The sequence below is a fragment of the Oncorhynchus nerka genome, unplaced genomic scaffold (assembly GCF_034236695.1).
Source record: "Oncorhynchus nerka isolate Pitt River unplaced genomic scaffold, Oner_Uvic_2.0 unplaced_scaffold_919, whole genome shotgun sequence".
Classification (NCBI taxonomy): domain Eukaryota; kingdom Metazoa; phylum Chordata; class Actinopteri; order Salmoniformes; family Salmonidae; genus Oncorhynchus; species Oncorhynchus nerka.
In genome coordinates, this window is record NW_027040385.1 from 174276 (window position 1) to 188155 (window position 13880).

A 13880-nucleotide genomic window follows, 5' to 3' on the forward strand; every position below is an offset into this window, starting at 1 on the left:
ATCGAATGCAGTGGAGATTCCAGAACAGGGTGATGACCACATTCTCCGTTAGTGCAGCTTCTTGGAGAATATGGACCCCTGTACTGACTTATGCTGAGAGAAGAAGAGAGAGGAGAAGAGGGGTATTCCGTGTCTTGCTGCGGTGTTGGTGTGTGGCTCTGACGTTTCTGCGTTTTTTTTTCTACTGGAAATCCCGGGTTGGTCACTCCCTTTGACTGCCAGCCAACCACGATACCGATGTACCTCTAGAATACAGGGCTAGAATACAGGGCTATATGCAGGGCTAGAATACAGGGCTAAAATACAGGGCTATATGCAGGGCTAGAATACAGGGCTATATGCAGGGCTAGAATACAGGTTCTATATGCAGGGCTAGAATACAGGGCTATATGCAGGGCTAGAATACAGGGCTATATGCAGGGCTAGAATACAGGGCTATATGCAGGGCTAGAATACAGGGCTATATGCAGGGCTAGAATACAGGGCTATATGCAGGGCTAGAATACAGGGCTAGAATACAGGGCTATATGCAGGGCTATATGCAGGGCTAGAATACAGGGCTATATGCAGGGCTAGAATACAGGTTCTATATACAGGGCTAGAATACAGGGCTATATGCAGGGCTAGAATACAGGGCTATATGCAGGGCTAGAATACAGGGCTATATGCAGGGCTAGAATACAGGGCTAGAATACAGGGCTATATGCAGGGCTATATGCAGGGCTAGAATACAGGGTTATATGCAGGGCTAGAATACAGGGCTAGAATACAGAGCTATATGCAGGGCTAGAATACAGGGCTATATGCAGGGCTAGAATACAGGGCTATATGCAGGGATATATGCAGGGCTAGAATACAGGGCTATATGCAGGGCTAGAATACAGGGCTATATGCAGGGCTAGATTACAGGGCTATATGCAAGGCTAGAATACAGGGCTATATGCAGGGCTAGAATACAGGGCTATATGCAGGGCTAGAATACAGGGCTATATGCAGGGCTAGAATACAGGGTTATATACAGGGCTAGAATACAGGGCTATATGCAGGGCTAGAATACAGGGCTATATGCAGGGATAGAATACAGGGCTAGAATACAGGGCTAGAATACAGGGCTATATGCAGGGCTAGAATACAGGGCTATATGCAGGGATAGAATACAGGGCTAGAATACAGGGCTAGAATACAGGGCTATATGCAGGGCTAGAATACAGGGCTATATGCAGGGCTATATGCAGGGCTAGAATACAGGGCTATATGCAGGGCTAGAATACAGGGCTATATGCAGGGCTATATGCAGGGCTAGAATACAGGGCTATATGCAGGGCTAGAATACAGGGCTATATGCAGGGCTAGAATACAGGGCTATATGCAGGGCTAGAATACAGGGCTATATGCAGGGCTAGAATACAGGGCTATATGCATCATCGCTGAGAACACACGGATTCACCATAGCTCATTCACCACACACAAGGATCTCAACGTACATGCATGATGAGTGGGATATTGAATATTTCATTTCGACTGGGTTACAAATAGGATTATGTCATTTAGCCTATTTGATATGAAAATGTAAGGCTATTCAATTCATAATCTTCATGGATTTCTTCCAGAAGAGAGACATTAGTAAACATTGCAACAATTGTCTTGCAATTTATCAGGGGACAGACATCTGAAATAGGCTACTCAACTTCCATCTGCTAATTGTAACTAACATTTAAAAAAACTCGTAATCCCAGAATCCTCCAGTTCCGCATCTCCTTGATGATGTCATTTACAGCAGTTCAGCCTGTAGTAGCCTAGAGGCGCACTCCTGTCTCCTCTCCATAAATCCACTCCTCATATCATCTGTCATTAGTTACCTATATCTTCGAAATCAATACATTTTTGAACAGTTTCTTCTCCAGAAACATATAGGAAACATCTCCAAATGGCGTCGCCTCTGAAAGTGTGCATTGTCGGCTCTGGAAACTGGTGAGTTCAGTCACTGTCAATGATCACTGTTGCTCCTGTCGATGACATGCAATCTATAGAGATGGTCAGATAGATGTTACAGGGCTAGCTGGTCATATAGATGTTACAGGGCTAGCTGGTCAGATAGATGTTACAGGGCTAGCTGGTCAGATAGATGTTACAGGGCTAGCTGGTCAGATAGATGTTACAGGGCAAGCTGGTCAGATAGATGTTACAGGGCTAGCTGGCCAGATAGATGTTACAGGGCTAGCTGGTCAGATAGATGTTACAGGGCTAGCTGGTCAGATAGATGTTACAGGGCAAGCTGGTCAGATAGATGTTACAGGGCAAGCTGGTCAGATAGATGTTACAGGGCTAGCTGGCCAGATAGATGTTACAGGGCTAGCTGGTCAGATATATGTTACAGGGCTAGCTGGCCAGATAGATGTTACTGGGCTAGCTGGTCAGATATATGTTACTGGGCTAGCTGGTCAGATATATGTTACAGGGCTAGCTGGTCAGATAGATGTTACAGGGCTAGCTGGTCAGATAGATGTTACAGGGCTAGCTGGTCAGATATATGTTACTGGGCTAGCTGGTCAGATAGATGTTACAGGGCTAGCTGGTCAGATAGATGTTACAGGGCTAGCTGGTCAGATATATGTTACAGGGCTAGCTGGCCAGATAGATGTTACTGGGCTAGCTGGTCAGATATATGTTACTGGGCTAGCTGGTCAGATATATGTTACTGGGCTAGCTGGTCAGATATATGTTACTGGGCTAGCTGGTCAGATATATGTTACTGGGCTAGCTGGTCAGATATATGTTACTGGGCTAGCTGGTCAGATATATGTTACTGGGCTAGCTGGTCAGATATATGTTACAGGGCTAGCTGGTCAGATAGATGTTACAGGGCTAGCTGGTCAGATAGATGTTACAGGGCTAGCTGGTCAGATAGATGTTACAGGGCTAGCTGGTCAGATAGATGTTACAGGGCTAGCTGGTCAGATAGATGTTACAGGGCTAGCTGGTCAGATAGATGTTACAGGGCTAGCTGGTCAGATAGATGTTACAGGGCTAGCTGGTCAGATAGATGTTACAGGGCTAGCTGGTCAGATAGATGTTACAGGGCTAGATGGCCAGATAGATGTTACAGGGCTAGCTGGTCAGATAGATGTTACAGGGCTAGCTGGTCAGATAGATGTTACAGGGCTAGATGGTCAGATAGATGTTACAGGGCTAGATGGCCAGATAGATGTTACAGGGCTAGCTGGTCAGATAGATGTTACAGGGCTAGATGGCCAGATAGATGTTACAGGGCTAGATGGCCAGATAGATGTTACAGGGCTAGATGGCCAGATAGATGTTACAGGGCTAGATGGCCAGATAGATGTTACAGGGCTAGCTGGCCAGATAGATGTTACAGGGCTAGCTGGTCAGATAGATGTTACAGGGAGCTGGTCAGATAGATGTTACAGGGCTAGATGGTCAGATAGATGTTACAGGGCTAGATGGTCAGATAGATGTTACAGGGCTAGATGGCCAGATAGATGTTACAGGGCTAGATGGCCAGATAGATGTTACAGGGCTAGATGGCCAGATAGATGTTACAGGGCTAGCTGGCCAGATAGATGTTACAGGGCTAGCTGGCCAGATAGATGTTACAGGGCTAGCTGGCCAGATAGATGTTACAGGGCTAGCTGGTCAGATAGATGTTACAGGGCTAGCTGGCCAGATAGATGTTACAGGGCTAGCTGGTCAGATAGATGTTACAGGGCTAGCTGGCCAGATAGATGTTACAGGGCTAGCTGGTCAGATAGATGTTACAGGGCTAGCTGGTCAGATAGATGTTACAGGGCTAGATGGCCAGATAGATGTTACAGGGCTAGCTGGTCAGATAGATGTTACAGGGCTAGCTGGTCAGATAGATGTTACAGGGCTAGCTGGTCAGATAGATGTTACAGGGCTAGCTGGTCAGATATATGTTACAGGGCTAGATGGCCAGATAGATGTTACAGGGCTAGATGGCCAGATAGATGTTACAGGGCTAGCTGGCCAGATAGATGTTACAGGGCTAGATGGCCAGATAGATGTTACAGGGCTAGATGGCCAGATAGATGTTACAGGGCTAGATGGCCAGATAGATGTTACAGGGCTAGATGGCCAGATAGATGTTACAGGGCTAGATGGCCAGATAGATGTTACAGTGCTAGCTGGCCAGATAGATGTTACAGGGCTAGCTGGCCAGATAGATGTTACAGGGCTAGATGGCCAGATAGATGTTACAGGGCTAGATGGCCAGATAGATGTTACAGGGCTAGCTGGCCAGATAGATGTTACAGGGCTAGCTGGCCAGATATATGTTACAGGGCTAGCTGGTCAGATAGATGTTACAGGGCTAGCTGGTCAGATAGATGTTACAGGGCTAGCTGGCCAGATAGATGTTACAGGGCTAGCTGGTCAGATAGATGTTACAGGGCTAGCTGGCCAGATAGATGTTACAGGGCTAGCTGGCCAGATAGATGTTACAGGGCTAGCTGGTCAGATAGATGTTACAGGGCTAGCTGGTCAGATAGATGTTACAGGGCTAGCTGGCCAGATAGATGTTACAGGGCTAGATGGCCAGATAGATGTTACAGGGCTAGCTGGTCAGATAGATGTTACAGGGCTAGATGGTCAGATAGATGTTACAGGGCTAGCTGGTCAGATATATGTTACAGGGCTAGCTGGTCAGATAGATGTTACAGGGCTAGCTGGTCAGATAGATGTTACAGGGCTAGCTGGCCAGATAGATGTTACAGGGCTAGCTGGTCAGATATATGTTACAGGGCTAGCTGGTCAGATAGATGTTACAGGGCTAGCTGGTCAGATAGATGTTACAGGGCTAGCTGGTCAGATAGATGTTACAGGGCTAGCTGGTCAGATAGATGTTACAGGGCTAGCTGGCCAGATAGATGTTACAGGGCTAGCTGGCCAGATAGATGTTACAGGGCTAGCTGGTCAGATAGATGTTACAGGGCTAGATGTCAGATAGATGTTACAGGGCTAGATGGCCAGATAGATGTTACAGGGCTAGATGGCCAGATAGATGTTACAGGGCTAGATGGCCAGATAGATGTTACAGGGCTAGCTGGCCAGATAGATGTTACAGGGCTAGCTGGTCAGATAGATGTTACAGGGCTAGCTGGTCAGATAGATGTTACAGGGCTAGCTGGTCAGATAGATGTTACAGGGCTAGATGGCCAGATAGATGTTACAGGGCTAGCTGGTCAGATAGATGTTACAGGGCTAGCTGGTCAGATAGATGTTACAGGGCTAGATGGTCAGATAGATGTTACAGGGCTAGCTGGTCAGATAGATGTTACAGGGCTAGCTGGTCAGATAGATGTTACAGGGCTAGCTGGTCAGATAGATGTTACAGGGCTAGCTGGCCAGATAGATGTTACAGGGCTAGATGGCCAGATAGGTTACAGATAGATGATGTTACAGGGCTAGCTGGTCAGATAGATGTTACAGGGCTAGCTGGTCAGATAGATGTTACAGGGCTAGATGGCCAGATAGATGTTACAGGGCTAGCTGGCCAGATAGATGTTACAGGGCTAGATGGCCAGATAGATGTTACAGGGCTAGCTGGCCAGATAGATGTTACAGGGCTAGCTGGTCAGATAGATGTTACAGGGCTAGCTGGTCAGATAGATGTTACAGGGCTAGCTGGCCAGATAGATGTTACAGGGCTAGCTGGTCAGATAGATGTTACAGGGCTAGCTGGCCAGATAGATGTTACAGGGCTAGCTGGCCAGATAGATGTTACAGGGCTAGCTGGTCAGATAGATGTTACAGGGCTAGCTGGTCAGATAGATGTTACAGGGCTAGATGGCAGATAGATGTTACAGGGCTAGCTGGTCAGATAGATGTTACAGGGCTAGATGGTCAGATAGATGTTACAGGGCTAGCTGGTCAGATAGATGTTACAGGGCTAGCTGGTCAGATAGATGTTACAGGGCTAGCTGGTCAGATAGATGTTACAGGGCTAGCTGGCCAGATAGATGTTACAGGGCTAGCTGGTCAGATATATGTTACAGGGCTAGCTGGTCAGATAGATGTTACAGGGCTAGCTGGTCAGATAGATGTTACAGGGCTAGCTGGTCAGATAGATGTTACAGGGCTAGCTGGTCAGATAGATGTTACAGGGCTAGCTGGTCAGATAGATGTTACAGGGCTAGCTGGCCAGATAGATGTTACAGGGCTAGCTGGCCAGATAGATGTTACAGGGCTAGCTGGCCAGATAGATGTTACAGGGCTAGCTGGTCAGATAGATGTTACAGGGCTAGATGTCCAGATAGATGTTAAAGGGCTAGATGGCCAGATAGATGTTACAGGGCTAGATGGCCAGATAGATGTTACAGGGCTAGATGGCCAGATAGATGTTACAGGGCTAGCTGGTCAGATAGATGTTACAGGGCTAGCTGGTCAGATAGATGTTACAGGGCTAGCTGGTCAGATAGATGTTACAGGGCTAGATGGCCAGATAGATGTTACAGGGCTAGCTGGTCAGATAGATGTTACAGGGCTAGATGGCCAGATAGATGTTACAGGGCTAGCTGGTCAGATAGATGTTACAGGGCTAGCTGGTCAGATAGATGTTACAGGGCTAGCTGGTCAGATAGATGTTACAGGGCTAGCTGGCCAGATAGATGTTACAGGGCTAGATGGCCAGATAGATGTTACAGGGCTAGCTGGCCAGATAGATGTTACAGGGCTAGCTGGTCAGATAGATGTTACAGGGCTAGCTGGTCAGATAGATGTTACAGGGCTAGCTGGCCAGATAGATGTTACAGGGCTAGCTGGTCAGATATATGTTACAGGGCTAGCTGGTCAGATAGATGTTACAGGGCTAGCTGGTCAGATATATGTTACTGGCCTAGCTGGTCAGATATATGTTACAGGGCTAGCTGGCCAGAAAGATGTTACAGGGCTAGCTGGTCAGATAGATGTTACTGGGCTAGCTGGTCAGATAGATGTTACAGGGCTAGCTGGTCAGATAGATGTTACAGGGCTAGCTGGTCAGACAGATGTTACAGGGCTAGCTGGTCAGATAGATGTTACAGGGCTAGATGGTCAGATAGATGTTACAGGGCTAGATGGCCAGATAGATGTTACAGGGCTAGCTGGTCAGATAGATGTTACAGGGCTAGATGGCCAGATAGATGTTACAGGGCTAGATGGCCAGATAGATGTTACAGGGCTAGATGGCCAGATAGATGTTACAGGGCTAGATGGCCAGATAGATGTTACAGGGCTAGATGGCCAGATAGATGTTACAGGGCTAGCTGGCCAGATAGATGTTACAGGGCTAGCTGGCCAGATAGATGTTACAGGGCTAGCTGGCCAGATAGATGTTACAGGGCTAGCTGGTCAGATAGATGTTACAGGGCTAGCTGGCCAGATAGATGTTACAGGGCTAGCTGGTCAGATAGATGTTACAGGGCTAGCTGGCCAGATAGATGTTACAGGGCTAGCTGGTCAGATAGATGTTACAGGGCTAGCTGGTCAGATAGATGTTACAGGGCTAGATGGCCAGATAGATGTTACAGGGCTAGCTGGTCAGATAGATGTTACAGGGCTAGCTGGTCAGATATATGTTACAGGGCTAGCTGGTCAGATAGATGTTACAGGGCTAGCTGGCCAGATAGATGTTACAGGGCTAGCTGGTCAGATATATGTTACAGGGCTAGCTGGTCAGATAGATGTTACAGGGCTAGCTGGTCAGATAGATGTTACAGGGCTAGCTGGTCAGATAGATGTTACAGGGCTAGCTGGTCAGATAGATGTTACAGGGCTAGCTGGTCAGATAGATGTTACAGGGCTAGCTGGTCAGATAGATGTTACAGGGCTAGCTGGCCAGATAGATGTTACAGGGCTAGCTGGCCAGATAGATGTTACAGGGCTAGCTGGTCAGATAGATGTTACAGGGCTAGATGTCCAGATAGATGTTAAAGGGCTAGATGGCCAGATAGATGTTACAGGGCTAGATGGCCAGATAGATGTTACAGGGCTAGATGGCCAGATAGATGTTACAGGGCTAGCTGGCCAGATAGATGTTACAGGCTAGCTGGTCAGATAGATGTTACAGGGCTAGCTGGTCAGATAGATGTTACAGGGCTAGCTGGTCAGATAGATGTTACAGGGCTAGATGGCCAGATATATGTTACAGGGCTAGCTGGTCAGATATATGTTACAGGGCTAGCTGGTCAGATAGATGTTACAGGGCTAGATGGCCAGATAGATGTTACAGGGCTAGATGGCCAGATAGATGTTACAGGGCTAGATGGCCAGATAGATGTTACAGGGCTAGCTGGCCAGATAGATGTTACAGGGCTAGCTGGTCAGATAGATGTTACAGGGCTAGCTGGTCAGATAGATGTTACAGGGCTAGCTGGTCAGATAGATGTTACAGGGCTAGATGGCCAGATAGATGTTACAGGGCTAGCTGGTCAGATAGATGTTACAGGGCTAGCTGGTCAGATAGATGTTACAGGGCTAGATGGCCAGATAGATGTTACAGGGCTAGCTGGCCAGATAGATGTTACAGGGCTAGCTGGTCAGATAGATGTTACAGGGCTAGCTGGTCAGATAGATGTTACAGGGCTAGATGGCCAGATAGATGTTACAGGGCTAGATGGCCAGATATATGTTACAGGGCTAGCTGGCCAGATAGATGTTACAGGGCTAGCTGGTCAGATAGATGTTACAGGGCTAGCTGGTCAGATAGATGTTACAGGGCTAGCTGGTCAGATAGATGTTACAGGGCTAGATGGCCAGATAGATGTTACAGGGCTAGCTGGTCAGATAGATGTTACAGGGCTAGCTGGTCAGATAGATGTTACAGGGCTAGATGGCCAGATAGATGTTACAGGGCTAGCTGGTCAGATATATGTTACAGGGCTAGCTGGTCAGATAGATGTTACAGGGCTAGCTGGTCAGATAGATGTTACAGGGCTAGCTGGTCAGATAGATGTTACAGGGCTAGCTGGCCAGATAGATGTTACAGGGCTAGATGTCCAGATAGATGTTAAAGGGCTAGATGGCCAGATAGATGTTACAGGGCTAGATGGCCAGATAGATGTTACAGGGCTAGATGGCCAGATAGATGTTACAGGGCTAGCTGGCCAGATAGATGTTACAGGGCTAGCTGGTCAGATAGATGTTACAGGGCTAGCTGGTCAGATAGATGTTACAGGGCTAGCTGGTCAGATAGATGTTACAGGGCTAGATGGCCAGATAGATGTTACAGGGCTAGCTGGTCAGATATATGTTACAGGGCTAGCTGGTCAGATAGATGTTACAGGGCTAGATGGCCAGATAGATGTTACAGGGCTAGCTGGTCAGATAGATGTTACAGGGCTAGCTGGTCAGATAGATGTTACAGGGCTAGCTGGTCAGATAGATGTTACAGGGCTAGCTGGCCAGATAGATGTTACAGGGCTAGATGGCCAGATAGATGTTACAGGGCTAGCTGGCCAGATAGATGTTACAGGGCTAGCTGGTCAGATAGATGTTACAGGGCTAGCTGGTCAGATAGATGTTACAGGGCTAGATGGCCAGATAGATGTTACAGGGCTAGATGGCCAGATAGATGTTACAGGGCTAGCTGGCCAGATAGATGTTACAGGGCTAGCTGGTCAGATAGATGTTACAGGGCTAGCTGGTCAGATAGATGTTACAGGGCTAGCTGGTCAGATAGATGTTACAGGGCTAGCTGGCCAGATAGATGTTACAGGGCTAGCTGGTCAGATACATGTTACAGGGCTAGCTGGTCAGATAGATGTTACAGGGCTAGATGGCCAGATAGATGTTACAGGGCTAGATGGCCAGATATATGTTACAGGGCTAGCTGGCCAGATAGATGTTACAGGGCTAGCTGGTCAGATAGATGTTACAGGGCTAGCTGGTCAGATAGATGTTACAGGGCTAGCTGGTCAGATATATGTTACAGGGCTAGATGGCCAGATAGATGTTACAGGGCTAGCTGGTCAGATAGATGTTACAGGGCTAGCTGGTCAGATAGATGTTACAGGGCTAGATGGCCAGATAGATGTTACAGGGCTAGCTGGTCAGATATATGTTACAGGGCTAGCTGGTCAGATAGATGTTACAGGGCTAGCTGGTCAGATAGATGTTACAGGGCTAGCTGGCCAGATAGATGTTACAGGGCTAGATGGCCAGATAGATGTTACAGGGCTAGCTGGCCAGATAGATGTTACAGGGCTAGCTGGTCAGATAGATGTTACAGGGCTAGCTGGTCAGATAGATGTTACAGGGCTAGATGGCCAGATAGATGTTACAGGGCTAGATGGTCAGATAGATGTTACAGGGCTAGCTGGTCAGATAGATGTTACAGGGCTAGATGGCCAGATAGATGTTACAGGGCTAGCTGGTCAGATATATGTTACAGGGCTAGCTGGTCAGATAGATGTTACAGGGCTAGATGGCCAGATAGATGTTACAGGGCTAGCTGGTCAGATAGATGTTACAGGGCTAGCTGGTCAGATAGATGTTACAGGGCTAGCTGGTCAGATAGATGTTACAGGGCTAGCTGGCCAGATAGATGTTACAGGGCTAGATGGCCAGATAGATGTTACAGGGCTAGCTGGTCAGATAGATGTTACAGGGCTAGCTGGTCAGATAGATGTTACAGGGCTAGCTGGTCAGATAGATGTTACAGGGCTAGATGGCCAGATAGATGTTACAGGGCTAGATGGCCAGATAGATGTTACAGGGCTAGCTGGCCAGATAGATGTTACAGGGCTAGCTGGTCAGATAGATGTTACAGGGCTAGCTGGTCAGATAGATGTTACAGGGCTAGCTGGTCAGATAGATGTTACAGGGCTAGCTGGCCAGATAGATGTTACAGGGCTAGCTGGTCAGATAGATGTTACAGGGCTAGCTGGTCAGATAGATGTTACAGGGCTAGATGGCAGATAGATGTTACAGGGCAGATGGCCAGATATATGTTACAGGGCTAGCTGGCCAGATAGATGTTACAGGGCTAGCTGGTCAGATAGATGTTACAGGGCTAGCTGGTCAGATAGATGTTACAGGGCTAGCTGGTCAGATATATGTTACAGGGCTAGATGGCCAGATAGATGTTACAGGGCTAGCTGGTCAGATAGATGTTACAGGGCTAGCTGGTCAGATAGATGTTACAGGGCAGATGGCCAGATAGATGTTACAGGGCTAGCTGGTCAGATATATGTTACAGGGCTAGCTGGTCAGATAGATGTTACAGGGCTAGCTGGTCAGATAGATGTTACAGGGCTAGCTGGCCAGATAGATGTTACAGGGCTAGATGGCCAGATAGATGTTACAGGGCTAGCTGGCCAGATAGATGTTACAGGGCTAGCTGGTCAGATAGATGTTACAGGGCTAGCTGGTCAGATAGATGTTACAGGGCTAGATGGCCAGATAGATGTTACAGGGCTAGATGGTCAGATAGATGTTACAGGGCTAGCTGGTCAGATAGATGTTACAGGGCTAGATGGCCAGATAGATGTTACAGGGCTAGCTGGTCAGATAGATGTTACAGGGCTAGCTGGCCAGATAATGTTACAGGGCTAGCTGGTCAGATAGATGTTACAGGGCTAGCTGGTCAGATAGATGTTACAGGGCTAGCTGGTCAGATAGATGTTACAGGGCTAGCTGGCCAGATAGATGTTACAGGGCTAGCTGGTCAGATAGATGTTACAGGGCTAGCTGGTCAGATAGATGTTACAGGGCTAGCTGGTCAGATAGATGTTACAGGGCTAGCTGGTCAGATAGATGTTACAGGGCTAGCTGGTCAGATATATGTTACAGGGCTAGCTGGTCAGATAGATGTTACAGGGCTAGCTGGTCAGATAGATGTTACAGGGCTAGCTGGTCAGATAGATGTTACAGGGCTAGCTGGTCAGATAGATGTTACAGGGCTAGCTGGTCAGATAGATGTTACAGGGCTAGCTGGCCAGATAGATGTTACAGGGCTAGCTGGTCAGATAGATGTTACAGGGCTAGCTGGTCAGATAGATGTTACAGGGCTAGATGTCCAGATAGATGTTAAAGGGCTAGATGGCCAGATAGATGTTACAGGGCTAGATGGCCAGATAGATGTTACAGGGCTAGATGGCCAGATAGATGTTACAGGGCTAGCTGGCCAGATAGATGTTACAGGGCTAGCTGGTTAGATGTTACAGGGCTAGCTGGTCAGATAGATGTTACAGGGCTAGCTGGTCAGATAGATGTTACAGGGCTAGATGGCCAGATAGATGTTACAGGGCTAGCTGGTCAGATATATGTTACAGGGCTAGCTGGTCAGATAGATGTTACAGGGCTAGCTGGTCAGATAGATGTTACAGGGCTAGCTGGTCAGATAGATGTTACAGGGCTAGCTGGCCAGATAGATGTTACAGGGCTAGATGGCCAGATAGATGTTACAGGGCTAGCTGGCCAGATAGATGTTACAGGGCTAGCTGGTCAGATATATGTTACAGGGCTAGCTGGTCAGATAGATGTTACAGTGCTAGATGGCCAGATAGATGTTACAGGGCTAGATGGCCAGATAGATGTTACAGGGCTAGCTGGCCAGATAGATGTTACAGGGCTAGCTGGTCAGATAGATGTTACAGGGCTAGCTGGTCAGATAGATGTTACAGGGCTAGCTGGTCAGATAGATGTTACAGGGCTAGATGGCCAGATAGATGTTACAGGGCTAGCTGGTCAGATAGATGTTACAGGGCTAGCTGGTCAGATAGATGTTACAGGGCTAGATGGCCAGATAGATGTTACAGGGCTAGCTGGCCAGATAGATGTTACAGGGCTAGCTGGTCAGATAGATGTTACAGGGCTAGCTGGTCAGATAGATGTTACAGGGCTAGATGGCCAGATAGATGTTACAGGGCTAGCTGGTCAGATAGATGTTACAGGGCTAGCTGGCCAGATAGATGTTACAGGGCTAGCTGGTCAGATAGATGTTACAGGGCTAGCTGGTCAGATAGATGTTACAGGGCTAGCTGGTCAGATAGATGTTACAGGGCTAGATGGCCAGATAGATGTTACAGGGCTAGCTGGTCAGATAGATGTTACAGGGCTAGCTGGTCAGATAGATGTTACAGGGCTAGATGGCCAGATAGATGTTACAGGGCTAGCTGGTCAGATATATGTTACAGGGCTAGCTGGTCAGATAGATGTTACAGGGCTAGCTGGTCAGATAGATGTTACAGGGCTAGCTGGCCAGATAGATGTTACAGGGCTAGATGGCCAGATAGATGTTACAGGGCTAGCTGGCCAGATAGATGTTACAGGGCTAGCTGGTCAGATAGATGTTACAGGGCTAGCTGGTCAGATAGATGTTACAGGGCTAGATGGCCAGATAGATGTTACAGGGCTAGATGGTCAGATAGATGTTACAGGGCTAGCTGGTCAGATAGATGTTACAGGGCTAGATGGCCAGATAGATGTTACAGGGCTAGCTGGTCAGATAGATGTTACAGGGCTAGCTGGTCAGATAGATGTTACAGGGCTAGATGGCCAGATAGATGTTACAGGGCTAGCTGGTCAGATAGATGTTACAGGGCTAGCTGGCCAGATAGATGTTACAGGGCTAGCTGGCCAGATAGATGTTACAGGGCTAGCTGGTCAGATAGATGTTACAGGGCTAGATGGTCAGATAGATGTTACAGGGCTAGCTGGCCAGATAGATGTTACAGGGCTAGCTGGTCAGATAGATGTTACAGGGCTAGCTGGCCAGATAGATGTTACAGGGCTAGCTGGTCAGATAGATGTTACAGGGCTAGCTGGCCAGATAGATGTTACAGGGCTAGCTGGTCAGATAGATGTTACAGGGCTAGCTGGTCAGATAGATGTTACAGGGCTAGCTGGTCAGATAGATGTTACAG

The 13880-nt window shown here is 47.8% G+C and overlaps 1 protein-coding gene across 1 annotated transcript in view; it reads left to right on the top strand.

Moving 5' to 3' along the window:
* Positions 1–1358: 1358 nt before the first annotated feature.
* Positions 1359–13880, top strand: part of gpd1l (glycerol-3-phosphate dehydrogenase 1 like) — a 44275-nt gene continuing 31753 nt past the window's right edge. The window contains exon 1 of the mRNA XM_065016658.1: positions 1359–1971. Coding sequence (XP_064872730.1) covers positions 1928–1971 — 44 coding nt within the window. The 5' untranslated portion in view covers positions 1359–1927. The remainder of the gene's footprint in view (positions 1972–13880) is intronic.